This window comes from Scardinius erythrophthalmus, assembly GCF_964197995.2.
Source record: "Scardinius erythrophthalmus genome assembly, chromosome: 16".
Classification (NCBI taxonomy): domain Eukaryota; kingdom Metazoa; phylum Chordata; class Actinopteri; order Cypriniformes; family Leuciscidae; genus Scardinius; species Scardinius erythrophthalmus.
Genome location: NC_138236.1, coordinates 40,364,877 through 40,382,519, shown reverse-complemented (window position 1 = coordinate 40,382,519; position 17,643 = coordinate 40,364,877). Strand labels below are relative to the sequence as shown.

Here is a 17,643-nt window from a genome sequence, read left to right as displayed (position 1 = left end):
CTTTTCATGACCTAGTCGATACGTGGGAAGCGGTCCTGACACAATAATCGTTATATCAGGCGATGTGCTGCGTACCGTATCGATCAGATTCCTGAAGTCTTTCTTCAGAACCTCCGTCTGGCGCAGCCTGATGTCGTTCACTCCCGCGTGCAGGACAACGGTTCCGACGCGCTCGTTCAGAATCTCGGGAACGTGAGCAGCGATTTCAGAAACACGAGCACCAGGAAAGCAGTGACTATGCACCTTACTTTTATTTAACGTAGCGTGTACGTGTCGAACGATGGAATCGCCGATGATCACAGCATCGCGTTCTGTTTCGCGAAGAGGGGAGAAGCGGTTTTGTGTGGATATCTCGAAAACCGGGAGGGTCGGAGAGAGTTTTCTTGGTCTAGACCTGACTCGCGTCTTCCGCTGCGGAAAAATCCAGGCTTCGTGATGGCATGTTGGAGCCGGAGTGAACGAGACCATGGCTGATCGCGACCTCGGCGCGCGGGGCCGATGTTGAGGAACGCACGGAGTAGACGAGGTCGGAGTCAGCGGGTTAGTAACATTAATCTCTGATTTGTGTGCCTCGGCACGTGATGTTTCGAGAGCCAAACGCCGGTCTATCAGCTCGGCTTTTCTTACTAAAAGGTCGTGGATCTGTTTCTCAACAGCTTCCAGCTCAGACTGCACCGCGTGCAGCTCAAATGTGTCCTCACCTGCACCAAAAGGTAGACTACTTACATTTGATATATTCGCCATTTTAACAGATGGACAGTAAGTTAAGTTAGCAACGACGCTACCAGTGGTGCTATCAATATTAATACTAATTTATGGCTTAAGTCTTGGATATAATCCGTCTTTTCAGTGGTACGGGTGTAGAGTAGACGCACGATAGGCGAAAAAATGTTTGTTTGTAAATGAGTGCGGAGAAGACGCGTTCAGCCGTGATCCACGGACGTAACCTATAAGAGTATCCAGCGTTGGATCACTAGGCTTGAGATCTGCTCAACAATCCGCGTTATAACTATGAGGTGAGGAAAAGAAGAAAATGTTCGTTGTAAGTGAGTTTAAAGAGAAATCAAGAATTATAAATCAATCGATGGAGCTCCAAAGACAACAACGTGTTCAGACGCGACGCATGCGCCCATTCAATTCAATTCAATTCAATTCAATAAACACAATATAAGCATCAAAATATAAAGTATTGTTACACATTTTATAAAGATGGAAGCTTGTTTCTGCCACAGAATAACAAAAAAAATTAAAAAGGTAATTGCAACTTTTTACCTCACAATTCTGACTTTCTTTCTTACAAATCAGAATTACGTGATATCAAGTCACAATTGGCTCGGTATTCCGTGGCACTGACTATATATCTCACAATTATAAAGTCAGAATTGTGAGATAAAAAGTCGCAAAACCTTTTTGTATTTTCGTGTGACACTCGTGTGACAGCAGAGGCCGCGTTTGAGCCGAATTGTGACAAAAAAGTTCATTTTGTATTGCAAAAGCATCAAAACAACATAGAAAGTTTGATTTAGAACATTTAGTACACAAAATAATAATAATAGTTAAATTAAATAAAAAATATCCAAAAATAGTAATACTGATAACATAAAACAATAACAATAAAATAAACAAAGATTAATAAATAAAAATAAAATAGGATTATAATGCAGAAATCATGTATAAAAATCTCTCTCTGTCTCTCAATTCAATTCAATTCAATTCAATTCAATTCAATTCAATTCAATTCAATTCAATTCAATTCAATAAAGCTTTATTGGCATGACAAAAATACATTTGTATTGCCAAAGCATCAAAACAGCATAGAAAATGATATTGAACATTTAGTACAGAAAAAAAATTCAATTAAATAAAAATAATAAATAGTAATAGAAAATAGAACAGTTTATGAACATCTCAAAATTCTGTGAACAATTTAGAATTCAGTGTGTAAGTGTTTGTTTTGTGTACGAGTGTGTGTGTGTGTGTGTGTGTGTGTGTGTGTGTGTGTAGGCTATGTGAGCGCATCACTGATTAGTCGTCAACTCTCTCTTTTTGTAGCAGGCATCGATGTATCTTGCCGCTAGTGTGATACAATCTCTTTTTTCACCTAATAGATGTTGAAATTGTGTTTTGTTGTTTAATTTAGGAAGGGCAAAGTATTTCAAATTTTGTGTAAAAAGTCCCTCTAATGTCCTCATAGTTGGGACAGCTGGTAAGAATGACTTAGGCAATTATGCTATGAGGCTAACGGCATATGTCATCACCACAGTCTACGGTCATCACGGAAGAGGGCGGAGACTCTCTCTCTCTCTCACACACACACACACACACACACACACACACATACAGCTACAGATCCTCCATCACGGAAGAACTTCACACCGGACTCGTTCATTCTCCAGGAGAGATCTCGCGGTCAGGATGAATTTCCAGGGATATGGAGCTCCAGCTGCGGGAGGGGTATGATGATGATAACCAGTGTGTGTTAATGATATTCTTCATGCTGATCTGGAAGCTCGATGCTGTGGATCGAGAGCTTGATAACGCAGTTTCTGGATGATCTGTTAGTTCGGGATATATTCCTGATGTTAGTGGCTGATGGAAAGGGGAATTGTTCTGTTTAATGGCGTTTAAAGGGCAGATTCGACATCAGTGTTGCTGGTTTACCCACCTCTGGTTTACTACTAAACACACCTTGCTCTTCTCGGCTGGTTACAGTGACCCTTGACCTCTACTGGGTGTGTCGGGTTTACTCATGTTTGTAGTGTTGTAGATCAGTGGATTAGAGTTCAATGGTTTCCAGCACAATCCAGTTCTGATGATCTGAAGTGGTTGGTTTAGAAATGGTGAAATCTAGAAGGCTCAAGTAACAAATGTTCATCATGTGTCAAAAAAAACAGGTTGTGTATATCAGTCCATCTCAATAACTTTTGTTACACTCACATAATCGTAGTTCCTTTGTTAAGTTGGTTTTTAAAGTCCCCCTGTGGTGAAACTTCAGCTTTTAATGTTGTTTATGTGTCTATGTGGTGTTTTTAATCTGCTTTAAGACAAAGCATGTGTAAGTTCATAAGTCGACAGCATTGCTGAGTGTTTCCTCCTTAAAACTGCAGTGAACCAAAGACAGTCTCAAACACACGCTTTGAAATCGCTGGTGTTTCTGACGTCACAAACTACCTTGTAACCAATCAGATCAACGTGTGATCGTCAACCAGTGGATCTCTGAGCTGAGTGAGTGAGTGGAGGCGGGGCTCATTTGCATATTTGTAGAACCGTGCATACTAAATGAGGCAAGGGTGTCGAGTTACATTCAAGATATTTTAAGGCATGAAGAATTATTTTTCAAGGGAAAAAATCTTAAATATGTTAGCCTCATAGCATAATTGCTTACGTCCTATTTAAAAAAAATGACTTGGGCAATTATGCTATGAGGCTAATGAAATTTTGGTGATCAAAGATGGGATTTAAGGGATAAAAGGATTGACTACAGGGGGACTTTAATTAAAAAGTCTAGTATCTTGCTCAAGGACACAGAAGTAATGGATGGCTTTCAGATTCGAGTCCAGATCTTCTTGTGTGAAACCTTGATTTCCACATTTCCTCTTCTCACGCTTCACAGATCTATTCGCTTCTCCATTATAAAAAATGAAGTACAATATGAAAGTATTCTTACTTAAAAGCTGAATACTATGAATTTCATGAAATGATCTATTGTTAATATACCAATTTTCTGAAGTCAGCTTTTTCCCTATTAAATATAATACCCATGGTGATAGTACAGATGGTGAAAATGACAGGCACACGGAGTTTGGAGATGCACAACACACCATCACAACACACATGACAATACAACAACGCAATAAACATTAAAGCTGCTGTAAGTGATGTTGGGAGACGTTACTTCTTGTTGACGTTTAAAGTATAGTCAAACTAAACGGAGGCTAGCTCGACCCCCCCCCCCCCTCACCCGCACACTAACCCCCCAAACCGCACCCCAGACCCTTCTCTTCTGTGATTGGCTGGAACAGTGAGTTGTGTTTCCAGGTGCGGGTTGGCCCAGTTTGTGTTTCTCTCCGTGTGTGGAGCCTGTGGTGTGTGTGCAGAGACCGCGCTTCAGTGTGTTCAGGGGACGGGCAGCGAGCGGGGGGGAGAGAGGTTTGCTGGACGTGACAAAAAAATGTTTTGGCCTAAAAAACGCGTGACATCACTTAGACCTTTTACCTTTAAGTAAAAACCATAACATGTAACACAAAACACCTAAAGTACACTCATTACAAAAATAAGAAACAAAATTAAATGATTATAAACGGAATTAGGGCGGTGAAACGATTTATAGCATCCACCATAAAAGTTTGTGTTTACAGAATATATGTGTATCTATAAATTAATACACACACATGCATTTATATATTTAAGAAATATCTGCATGTATATATAATTTATATTACATAGAAATATTTTATACATAAATAACACATTTTTCTTAAATATATACATGCATGTGATGTGTGTGTATAAATACAAAATAATCATACTCAGTAAAAGCCAGCAAATCAGCCGGCGTGTGGTCACTAGCTCCGCCCACCAGTGTTTGATTGACAGGCAGAACTCCAGAAGAAACCTGTCTGATAACAGGATCAGTGTGTGGAGAGAGACGAGTGACGTCAGCTTTAGACACGAGTGTGAAGACAGACTCATTCTTCTCCCTTTCCCCTTTGATCATCAGCTAATAAAGTGCCGAACAGTGGTTTAATCGTGGGTTAGGGTTTAATCGTGGGTTAGGGTTTAATCGTGGGTTAGGGTTTAATCGTGGGTTTATTAAGTGTTTATCGGGTAGGGATGGCACAAGTAATTTCCCAATAAAACACCATCCATTGTGTCCTGTTTTATAACATACTACAATACACTGAGATGTACATCTATGGTAAATGGACTGCATTTATGCTTCACATAGCCTCACATTCACTCATTCACACACTCATTCACACACCGACGGCGGTGTCAGCCAAGCAAGGCCATCCAGCTCGTTGGGAGCAGCTGGGGTCAGGTGTCTTGCTCACGGACGCCTCCACACGTGGGCCTCGTTTACAATTCTGATTTGTTGCCTTTATCCGTTTTTTTGGACCGTCCGTTTACACGTTCTTTCAACTGTGACCCATATCCGGTTCATGTGTTTAGTGTTTACACTTGCCATACTGTCTGAAACATCGCGCATGCTTAAAGGGTTACATTATCTTGCACAGATGGGCGGACGCGAATGCTTGATGCTCTGCGATGTATGCGAAGTTTGCCAAACATCACCATGATTATGAGGCGGAGGAGGACGAAAAGTGCCATCATTGCACATGTGCTTCAGTTATTGTGTGTGAGAGAGATCTCAGGACTGGCGGGAGCAGATTGTGTTTAAATATGGGCTTTAACGAGGAGCAGTGGGTCCGAAATTTTGTTGTGTACGACAATATGTCGTGTCGACGTTTGTCCACATTTCTCTCCTACGCCGACACGATGTTTCGTCGGGCCATCCGTCCCTTTGCAGAGGCGCGTCAGGGTTTCTCTCGACATTAAACCGTGGAGACGTCGCCTAATGCCTCAGAAAACCCGATCTGCCTGTTTACATGACAGTCGCATTGGCACATATCCAATTTATTTCCACATATGAATGAGGCCTGAAACCGATCTCGAAATATCTGAATGCATGCGTTTTTTTCCTGTTTACGCCGTCATAGAACACATCGTATCTGTCACATGTGAGCAAAACATCGGAATTGGGTCACATTTCACTGAAATGTGGCCTTGGTTTCCAACCGTCCGGTTTGTAGACAACCCACATGAGCCACTGAGCCACTGAGCCACTGCCACCCCAAGCTAGTATTAATAGCATATAAGAAGAACTACTTGTACTTAGTGCAAAGAAAACACTTTTTGTTGCCGTTTTTTTAGACTGTCTGTCACTATTTAGTGCAAATAGCTGCTGCCTTATACAGAATATGATCATATGTGATGTCACATTGAGATATCATTTTACTGTAAATTGTACAGTACGGGCCATTGCACACTGAGTCCGAAATTTTCGTATGCGTTTTTTCGTGTTCGTCAGCTTTAAAATTCGTCACGCACAGAAACCTTGCACACTGAGTCCGATGCGTATTTATTAAACTTTTGCGGAAAAAAACGCAAAAAAATACAAAATGGATTCGTCAAGCAGTGAGGATGATTTTGTTGCCCTCTTTCTTCTTAAAAAGAGAAAAAGAAAGAGGAAATATTGGGTCCATCGATTAAAAATTTACCTCAGAATGTCAGTGGAACAGTTTGATGCTTTGCTAGCGATACTGGAGCCACATATTAAAAAGAAGACCACCAATTTCCATGAACCAATCGATCCTGAACAGAGACTGGCAGTATGTCTAAGGTATGGACACACACACACACACACACGGCCGGCGGAAGCGCTGGGCAGACAGTATTGGCATCGAATTGGCGGCTCAATCACAACTCCGAAATTTCAATCTGATTGAAAGGGGAGGTTTATTCCTTTTCTAAACGAAGTGTTCTGGATTTTGTCGTTCGCTTGTACGGTGGCTCTGAATTGTCAAAAAACCTCTCAAAATACTGGCTGTGGATGTGAAAAACGCAGAAAATCAAACCCGATCCGAATTTTTTTATTACGGACGAAAGTTTTATAGACAGTGTGCAAGCGTGATTGACATAACGTGAGGTCGAATTTTTTTTTTTAACAATGGCCTTAAGTGTTTACTTGAAAATGAATAAATTTGACAGTGTTTTACAGTACAGTTATGTATAATGCGCTGTTAGAGCATTCATGGTGTTTCACTGTAAATGGTCACGCAACTCACAGTCAGCAGTTTATTACTGGTCTGTCTGTAAAATATGCATTTAAAATTTACGGTTTCTTCCTTCTGTGGAAAAATGCCACGCAATCCTAAAGCCTTCTCTATAACGAGAGCGTTCTTCCTGTTTCCCTGCAGTTTCCCGGAGGATTCCCCGGACAGCAACAGGATCCTCTGTACGGATACTTCACTACCGTCGCAGGACAAGTAAGAGCACGCCTCAAATCTTCCTTCAAGTATGGAAAGTATGGTTCAGGTCAACATGTGCAGCTCAAGTCTGTCATGTCGGCTACAGAACATCATCATCAGAACATCATAATTGTGTGTTTGGGTCATAAGTTTTAATGGTGAGACTTTTGTATTTGCAATCAGGCAAAATTATATGACAATTGGGGATCCTCGATTATGGAAAAAATCATAATCACGATTATTTTGGTCAGTATTGAAATCACGATTATGTAACACGATTATTTCACATTACTTTGGGAATGTGTCGAATTTATTAAAAAGACACCTTTCAACAATTGTTAAAAAATCTAAACTTTGCACGTACGCTTGTCATTCAGAAAACAAGACAAAATAAAGAGTTTTCTTGCAAAAAAGAACATGGCAAAATTTTATTTTTTACTCGATTGTACTATTTTGGTGATCGTTGGGAGCTGAAATCCAATTGAAATTCAATTAATTACACAGCCCTAATAACAATTCGGATTTAGATTTATAGGCCAATATATCGGTTATCTGCTTTCAAAAACAAAAGATTATCGGTTATCGGTATCAACCAACATTATGATATTGGTGCATCCCTAATTATGTAATTATAAATGTTACCAATATTCTAATATGTGATTTGTTTTGTTCAGGATGGCCAGATCTCTGCAGAAGAACTGCAGGCGTGTTTGACTCAGGCCAACTTCTCTGGTGGATACAGACGTAAGAGCGTTTAACTTCACTCAGCAGAGGAGCAGAATGTACAGGAGTTCACACAGTTGCAAACTGAAAGGATTTGCAGATTCATAACTTGTTTGTAACACATTCTTTGTCCTGCAGCTTTCAACATTGAGACGTGCAGACTGATGATCAGCATGCTGGACGTATCCTTCTGCTCACACTGAACACATGCAGACATGTCTAACTAGATCATCACAGTTCTAAAGCCTTATTTTCTGCTCTAAATCCTCAGTAAATGTGATCCTGTAAAAGGCTTTTGTGTGATAAGATCACCTCTCTAATGTTCCAGCTGAACTGCGCTGTTCTTCAGACGTATGGAGTGTTTTTGACCCAGTTTCTCAGAGAAAAGATTGCCCGTTTGAAAGCTTCCTTCTGCTGTCGTGGTGTTCTTTCTCCCCGTCTTTTGAAACAAATTTTTGATTCGGTTGGAGCATGTTTAGTGTATTCTCTGAATAAATGCTTGTGCTCGGGGACTATCCCTGACAGCCTAAAACAAGCTACTGTTACACCTCTTCTCAAGAAACCTTCACTTGATGACAGGGATTTTAATCATCTCAACACTTCGTTTTATTTCTAGAGCATTGGAGAAAACGGTTCTCATTCAACTCCAGTCCTTTCTTAGCTCAAATCAAATGTTTGAAACTTTTCCAGTCTGGCTTTAAGCCTCTGCACAGCACGAGTCGGCTTTATTACGGGTTTGTAACTGTTAGCGACTGATCCTAATACTGTTAGACCTAACCTCGGCTTCTGATACAGCTGATCATAAAACTCTCTTATCCCGACTAGAATGTTTTGTGGGCATCCAGGGAACTGTCCTCAGTTGGTTTAATCATATTTAACGAATATAAGTTTCTCTGGGAGTGTCCCAGGGTTCAGTTCTCGGACCCGTCCTGTGTTAGACTGAGTCACGGTTCTCCGTGGCCTGTGGAGTGCCCCAGGGTTCAGTTCTCGGACCCGTTTTGTGTTAGACTGGGTCACGGTTCTCCGTGGCCTGTGGAGTGCCCCAGGGTTCAGTTCTCGGACCCGTTCTGTGTTAGACTGGGTCACGGTTCTCCGTGGCCTGTGGAGTGCCCCAGGGCTCAGTTCTCGGACCTGTTCTGTGTTAGACTGGGTCACTGTTCTCCGTGGCCTGTGGAGTGCCCCAGGGTTGAGTTCTCGGACCCGTTCTGTGTTAGACTGGGTCACTGTTCTCCGTGGCCTGTGGAGTGCCCCAGGGTTCAGTTCTCGGACCCGTTCTGTGTTAGACTGGGTCACTGTTCTCCGTGGCCTGTGGAGTGCCCCAGGTTTCAGTTCTCAGACCCGTCCTGTGTTAGACTGGGTCACTTTTCTCCGTGGCCTGTGGAGTGCCCCAGGGTTCAGTTCTCGGACCCGTCCTGTGTTAGACTGGGTCACGGTTCTCCGTGGCCTGTGGAGTGCCCCAGGGTTCAGTTCTCGGACCCGTTCTGTGTTAGACTGGGTCACGGTTCTCCGTGGCCTGTGGAGTGCCCCAGGGTTCAGTTCTCGGACCCGTCCTGTGTTAGACAGGGTCACGGTTCTCCGTGGCCTGTGGAGTGCCCCAGGGTTCAGTTCTCGGACCCGTCCTGTGTTAGACTGGGTCACGGTTCTCCGTGGCCTGTGGAGTGCCCCAGGGTTCAGTTCTCGGACCCGTTCTGTGTTAGACTGGGTCACGGTTCTCCGTGGCCTGTGGAGTGCCCCAGGGTTCAGTTCTCGGACCCGTTCTGTGTTAGACTGGGTCACTGTTCTCCGTGGCCTGTGGAGTGCCCCAGGGTTCAGTTCTCGGACCCGTTCTGTGTTAGACTGGGTCACTGTTCTCCGTGGCCTGTGGAGTGCCCCAGGGTTCAGTTCTCGGACCCGTTCTGTGTTAGACTGGGTCACTGTTCTCCGTGGCCTGTGGAGTGCCCCAGGGTTCAGTTCTCGGACCCGTCCTGTGTTAGACTGGGTCACGGTTCTCCGTGGCCTGTGGAGTGCCCCAGGGTTCAGTTCTCGGACCCGTTCTGTGTTAGACTGGGTCACGGTTCTCCGTGGCCTGTGGAGTGCCCCAGGGTTCAGTTCTCGGACCCGTTCTGTGTTAGACTGGGTCACGGTTCTCCGTGGCCTGTGGAGTGCCCCAGGGTTCAGTTCTCGGACCCGTTCTGTGTTAGACTGGGTCACGGTTCTCCGTGGCCTGTGGAGTGCCCCAGGGTTCAGTTCTCGGACCCGTCCTGTGTTAGACTGGGTCACGGTTCTCCGTGGCCTGTGGAGTGCCCCAGGGTTCAGTTCTCGGACCCGTTCTGTGTTAGACTGGGTCACTGTTCTCCGTGGCCTGTGGAGTGCCCCAGGGTTCAGTTCTCGGACCCGTTCTGTGTTAGACTGGGTCACTGTTCTCCGTGGCCTGTGGAGTTCCCCAGGGTTCAGTTCTCGGACCCGTCCTGTGTTAGACTGGGTCACGGTTCTCCGTGGCCTGTGGAGTGCCCCAGGGTTCAGTTCTCGGACCCGTTCTGTGTTAGACTGTGTGACTGTTCTCCGTGGCCTGTGGAGTGCCCCAGGGTTCAGTTCTCGGACCCGTTCTGTGTTAGACTGGGTCACTGTTCTCCGTGGCCTGTGGAGTGCCCCAGGGTTCAGTTCTGGGACCCGTCCTGTGTTAGACTGGGTCACTGTTCTCCGTGGCCTGTGGAGTGCCCTAGGGTTCAGTTCTCGGACCCGTTCTGTGTTAGACTGGGTCACGGTTCTCCGTGGCCTGTGGAGTGCCCCAGGGTTCAGTTCTCGGACCCGTTCTGTGTTAGACTGGGTCACTGTTCTCCGTGGCCTGTGGAGTGCCCCAGGGTTCAGTTCTCGGACCCGTCCTGTGTTAGACTGGGTCACGGTTCTCCGTGGCCTGTGGAGTGCCCCAGGGTTCAGTTCTCGGACCCGTCCTGTGTTAGACTGGGTCACGGTTCTCCGTGGCCTGTGGAGTGCCCCAGGGTTCAGTTCTCGGACCCGTTCTGTGTTAGACTGGGTCACTGTTCTCCGTGGCCTGTGGAGTGCCCCAGGGTTCAGTTCTCGGACCCGTTCTGTGTTAGACTGGGTCACGGTTCTCTGTGGCCTGTGGAGTGCCCCAGGGTTCAGTTCTCGGACCCGTTCTGTGTTAGACTGTGTGACTGTTCTCCGTGGCCTGTGGAGTGCCCCAGGGTTCAGTTCTCGGACCCGTTCTGTGTTAGACTGGGTCACTGTTCTCCGTGGCCTGTGGAGTGCCCCAGGGTTCAGTTCTGGGACCCGTCCTGTGTTAGACTGGGTCACTGTTCTCCGTGGCCTGTGGAGTGCCCCAGGGTTCAGTTCTCGGACCCGTTCTGTGTTAGACTGGGTCACGGTTCTCCGTGGCCTGTGGAGTGCCCCAGGGTTCAGTTCTCGGACCCGTCCTGTGTTAGACTGGGTCACTGTTCTCCGTGGCCTGTGGAGTGCCCCAGGGTTCAGTTCTCGGACCCGTCCTGTGTTAGACTGGGTCACTGTTCTCCGTGGCCTGTGGAGTGCCCCAGGGTTCAGTTCTCGGACCCGTCCTGTGTTAGACTGGGTCACGGTTCTCCGTGGCCTGTGGAGTGCCCCAGGGTTCAGTTCTCGGACCCGTTCTGTGTTAGACTGGGTCACGGTTCTCCGTGGCCTGTGGAGTGCCCCAGGGTTCAGTTCTCGGACCCGTTCTGTGTTAGACTGGGTCACGGTTCTCCGTGGCCTGTGGAGTGCCCCAGGGTTCAGTTCTCGGACCCGTTCTGTGTTAGACTGGGTCACTGTTCTCCGTGGCCTGTGGAGTGCCCCAGGGCTCAGTTCTCGGACCCGTTCTGTGTTAGACTTGGTCATGGCTCTCCGTGGCCTGTGGAGTGCCCCAGGGTTCAGTTCTCGGACCCGTTCTGTGTTAGACTGGGTCACGGTTCTCCGTGGCCTGTGGAGTGCCCCAGGGTTCAGTTCTCGGACCCGTTCTGTGTTAGACTGGGTCACTGTTCTCCGTGGCCTGTGGAGTGCCCCAGGGTTCAGTTCTCGGACCCGTCCTGTGTTAGACTGGGTCACTGTTCTCCGTGGCCTGTGGAGTGCCCCAGGGTTCAGTTCTCGGACCCGTCCTGTTTTAGACTGGGTCACTGTTCTCCGTGGCCTGTGGAGTGCCCCAGGGTTCAGTTCTCGGACCCGTTCTGTGTTAGACTGGGTCACGGTTCTCCGTGGCCTGTGGAGTGCCCCAGGGTTCAGTTCTCGGACCCGTCCTGTGTTAGACTGGGTCACTGTTCTCCGTGGCCTGTGGAGTGCCCCAGGGTTCAGTTCTCGGACCCGTTCTGTGTTAGACTGGGTCACGGTTCTCCGTGGCCTGTGGAGTGCCCCAGGGTTCAGTTCTCGGACCCGTTCTGTGTTAGACTGGGTCACGGTTCTCCGTGGCCTGTGGAGTGCCCCAGGGTTCAGTTCTCGGACCCGTTCTGTGTTAGACTGGGTCACTGTTCTCCGTGGCCTGTGGAGTGCCCCAGGGTTCAGTTCTCGGACCCGTTCTGTGTTAGACTGGGTCACGGTTCTCCGTGGCCTGTGGAGTGCCCCAGGGTTCAGTTCTCGGACCCGTCCTGTGTTAGACTGGGTCACTGTTCTCCGTGGCCTGTGGAGTGCCCCAGGGTTCAGTTCTCGGACCCGTCCTGTGTTAGACTGGGTCACTGTTCTCCGTGGCCTGTGGATTGCCCCAGGGCTCAGTTCTCTGACCCGTTCTGTGTTAGACTGGGTCACTGTTCTCCGTGGCCTGTGGAGTGCCCCAGGGTTCAGTTCTCGGACCCATCCTGTTTCCCCTGTATTCACTTCCTCTGGGCTCCGGTTTCAGAAAGCATGGTGTATCATTGCACTGCTATGAAATGTCACTTCCTCTGAAATGCAACACACATGCTGCTCTGAAATTTCTTTTGGCATGCCTAGATGAAGTGAAAATGTGGTTTTCTCAATGTCTTATTTATGAATGAATCTGAAACCGAGGTTATAGTCTTCGGCCCCCGTGGAAACTTTAAGAGCAGTAACATTGACCTGGGTTACCTTTCTCCTTCTACTTCATCCTGCATTAAGAACTTAGCTGTTTTCTGGGATCAGAACCTCGAATTTGAAAAAGAATTAGTTCTGGTTTCTTCCAGCTACGTCTTCCCTCTCTTATTAAACCCTCTCTGTCTGAGAAAACCGTTGAGATTGCTATCCACGCGCAGCTCTCTTTACTATGGCATGATCAAACACTCTATTGCTCGTCTCCAATTAGTACAAACCGCCGCTGCAAAGTTCCTCACAAGAAAACGTAATTTGATCACGTTTCTCAGATTTTGAGACCGCTGCATTGGCTTCCTGTGCATTTTAGAATTTTAGAAGAGTTTAAAATTCTTCTCTTTGATTTTAAATCCTAAAATAATCTGGCACTGATCTATTAGTCTGAGCTATTAGCCTGAGCTTCTCTGCTCACACGAGACCTGAGGTCTGGCGATCAGAGACTTGTGTCGGTCTTCAGATCACGGTTAAAGTATAGAGGAGATCGAGCCTTCCGGTTTACATCAGATCGCCACAGTCTGAAACAGTTTTTAAATCTTCTCTTAAAACCTACTTTTTTCTTTAGCTTTTAATTGATTGTGAGCTTCTGTCATGTGGTTCGCCCTCGTCTCTTTATCTTGTGTTTGCCGTTTTTTTAAATATGCTATATAAATAAAAACAAACGTGACAGACACTCTGAAGGGTTTCAAGCCCGTTACGCACGAGACTGTCCTGTACCTGAGTTTGAGTTTCCATAACTGAGCTGTGGTCAGCGAGACATGTCCTGCTCTATGGGCTTCCCTGAGTTCAAGGAGCTGTGGGCCGTCCTGAGCGGCTGGAAGCAGCACTTCATGAGCATCGACCGGGACATGAGCGGCACCGTCGACCCGCAGGAGATGACCCAGGCCATCACCTCTATGGGTAACGCTTCACAATCTGTGTCTAACAGAGCTCAGTTCAAACACTCACATGACCTTACTCCTGCATGACAGAGATTCGGCTCTGTCGAATCATAAATAACCCTTTGACTAGTCCGATCACAGCGAACATTCAGATCTGTGTTGAGGTCCAGAGAGAGCCGTTGTCATGTATAGATGTGAAACAGCTTCACTAACACACAGTATCGTTATTTCTGTCTAACAATAACTCAGATTATCACAGAAGTTCTGGGAGAAAAGTTTATAGTTCAGATATAAACACTGATGAATACAGTAAATCACCTTTTGAAAGTAATTTGACGCTTTAAAAAATATTGGATGAATTACACTATTACACCAGTAGACAAGCGACGGTTACTCCAGAGACTCGTGCAGAAACACTGATTCATCCAGTAATGAAACAAGTGAAGTTTATGAGGCAGTCATTGAATCAATCATTCAACTGATTTAAAGAAACAAAATTCATTCAAATATATATTTTTTAAAATAAACTGCAGCAAATAATATTTTGTCAGATGGCAGCTTCCAATGAATTACCACAAGTCATTTGGCCAACATTGTGCAAAGTGCAATATTATCCACTTCCTAAATCTGTAAATTCCTGGAATACCCCAAATAAAGCTGTCAAAGGGTTGGGGTCAGTGACTGCGCTAACACCTCAAACAACTCAAACTAAACCACAACAGTCAGTCCTGTGAAGTCGGCTTGGTGAAGAATCATCTGACAATATACTTTCAAGTCATATGCCTTGATCTGAACAGAGCGCCAGTGATAATGCAGACAAAACTTGAGAGATCGACACTTCCAGCGCTTCTGAATGTTCTGAGGAAATCAATGGTAGAATATGTTTGTGAAGAATGTTCGGTGCTTTAGTTTAAATTACAATCGCTAGATCCAAGTCTACCACAGAATATCTGTAGAGGATTTTATTTCTGCTTCTTGGAGACGCAAATCAGGGATAAAAACAGTGTTGATGCAGTTGGACTTGATGATGTCGATTAGTGTGAGGATGTGAGAGTAAGCTGTGTGTGTGTGTGTGTGTTCAGGGTACAGACTCAGTCCTCAGGCCACCACCTCCATCATCAAGCGCTACAGCTCTAACGGGAAGATCTCGTTTGATGATTATGTGGCTTGCTGTGTCAAACTCAGGAGCTTGACTGGTAAGTATGGAGAATCTACATGATTTTATTTTGGGACTCGCAAACTTAAATTCTGATTCCTTAAATTCTGATTCCATTTAGTAAAGTATAGGGTGAATTATGTCTACCACAAGCCTCCATATTGTTTAAATGTCTATTTAAATGTCTTAAGGCGAGACACGGCAGGCAAAAACATTGGGGGTTTTTTACTGGTCAATTTTGAGATTTTTGGATATTTGGATGACATGTCAATAACATGTCTTCTTTCAGACTTGTGGTGAAAAAAAAGTCCGAAATACACATTTTGCATATTTAATTAGATATAGCCTAATTTGCATATTTAAACATTAAATTACATAAAAAACTTGTAATACATTTTTTTCTCATCTTAATGTAGAGAATCAACTGGGAAAGTTTCATGGTGATATCTGCTAGTTAAAATTGTTACCCTATTCACCTGTAGTGTCTCGCCTTAACCCTTGAAGGATATGATGCATGAATGAGTGTAAACTGGAGTGATTACGGCTCTGTACCGTGGTATTGTGTGTAACAGGCATTACTGTAATTTGGGACCATTATTCTTCCACTTTTGAATATTTCAACATTTACTCCACTACACCTATTAACATCAGCTTTAGTTTAGCGGCTCCAGATCACCCGAACTCCTCCAGTGTAATGATGGTTAGTACTGGTTTGAAGTGTTCAGTGTTCATGTCCTGACTGAAACTGTCCCGTGATCATCAGATACGTTCAGGAAGCGGGATCAGGCTCAACAGGGAGTGGCCACATTTCAGTACGATGATGTAAGTATTAAAAACATTACAGAACATATTAATATCATGAGGAAAAGGCCAAGAGGATTTATTTTTTAAATAACATTAATTTTCAGTCAAACGTAACCTGTAAATCACCCTGTGATAGACACTGTTTTGATAATGATATTGTCTATATAATTATATAACCTCTAAAGAAAAGCAAAGTGCTCTGGGTTTCCAGTGTTGACGTCTTATTGATTTCATAAGTTCAGGAGTTTGTGATTGTTTGCTCACCAAGTGGCCAGAAATTAGGCCTTTTATAAGAGTCATTAAATATAAAAATATAGCATTGTATTTAAATGTTTACTTCACTCACCCAGTCCTGTGTAACCGTGTCCTTATAGTCATGTGACCCTGAGATCCACATTATGCTGTTAACTATTGAACATTGGTGTCTTTGTCCTATTGCAGTTGTCATTGTTTTATAAAACATTCTTATAAAGCGAATGCCTTTAATGGTCAGGCATTAGCTAATGATAATGATCCTCAAGCTTTCGCTGGTTATAACATTAATGTGTGTGTTGTGTCTCGTCTCCCAGTTCATCCAGTCCACCATGAGCATCTGAGAACAAGCCTCTGGATTCATGCTTAGATCCTGAAACATGGATTCCTTTTTATAATATACATTTTTAAACAATTTACTCACATGTGCTTTAATGTCATACTTTTTACAACATTGTAGTACTTACGATATAAAACGTACATTTAAACAATATTGTTTGCATTATGCACCATTATTCTTATGAACTAAGTAGTGCCTCTACACCAATGATATTCACAATCTATGCACTCATTTCAACATGTATCATACATCCTATAGTATAGATATATATATATATATGAATGCCAGTGCCATAACTCTCTCTGGAGCGCTGTCCGCACGTCTCTGCTCTTCCAGTGCATCTGTTTGAAAGGGTTAATGTGACATGGCCAGTTATGAAAACAGTGTAAGAAGGGCCAAACGTCAGTGTCAGTGCTGCTATATGGACATATAATGTAGAAGTGAAATGTTATATTATGTATCACCACTGAATTCATGTCTCTGTTTCTTGCTCTGCTCAATGGCTGTGTGAAAAGTGTGTGAGATTTATGCATATGTTCACTAATAACAGCGGTTATGAGATTGTGTGTGACGTCTTCTTCTTTCAGTAGTTACTGTACACACATGTTGATCACACAGAATTACTAAGAAACAAATGTGTCAATCCGATCATCCCTGTGCATTAAAGTGCATGAGTTATGTGCAAAACTGTTGATACGGATGGCTTTAGCAACATTTCAGAAGTTAAATGCAAATAAAAGAGCCTGATTGTACTGTGAAGTTGAGTTCCAAGCGCTGAAAAATGTAGAGAAACGTGATCATCTCTGCGTAACCTTCAAAAACGTGAATCTGCGAGAACGCGGATGATATATTATTATATCATAATTCCTGGTTTTAAGACCGTCATTGCTCATGGTCTTTATGTGTTGGGACTACAAGCACATGCATGACTTTTCTCCCATTAACTGAAACTGGGCTGTGATCTGTAGTTCCCAGCATGCTTTGCGAGAGGAAATATTCAAATCAAGTGTTGTTTGATGTGTTTTTGAGTAAAGGGAATATATTAAAATCTACTCAGTGTAATTGAGCTGGTATAACCTAAAACACTGAGTGAGTTCAACAAGAAAAACGTTTAAAATGAAGATAATTTATTTTATTTTACAACAAAGAGAAAAAAGACAAGAAAAAGGGGAAAAATACATGCCGCCATGTAATCTACTTTACACATTCAAAAATACAGAAATTAATATTTAAAATATAAAGTCATGCCTTAAATTAATTCCACTATATAGATATTTAAATAATAAATACATTAAAACATTACATATCTACTTCAGTTTTTTTTTTAAATGACATACAATGAAATATAATAATATGTCTAAACAGGGTTAATATTTAATAATTGTTTAGTTTTGCAATGCAGAACAATAGCTTTCTTGG

General features: G+C 44.1%; 1 protein-coding gene across 1 annotated transcript; it reads left to right on the top strand.

Annotated features, from left to right (window-relative positions):
- Nucleotides 1–1,982: 1,982 nt before the first annotated feature.
- sri (sorcin) lies at nt 1,983–17,433 on the top strand. Its single transcript, XM_081388097.1, has 8 exons — nt 1,983–2,454; nt 6,981–7,049; nt 7,706–7,775; nt 7,893–7,936; nt 13,544–13,691; nt 14,755–14,868; nt 15,592–15,650; nt 16,202–17,433. Exons 1-8 carry the CDS (start codon nt 2,233–2,235, stop codon nt 16,226–16,228), a joined length of 753 nt encoding a protein of 250 aa, XP_081244223.1. The 5' UTR covers nt 1,983–2,232; the 3' UTR covers nt 16,229–17,433.
- Nucleotides 17,434–17,643: the final 210 nt, after the last annotated feature.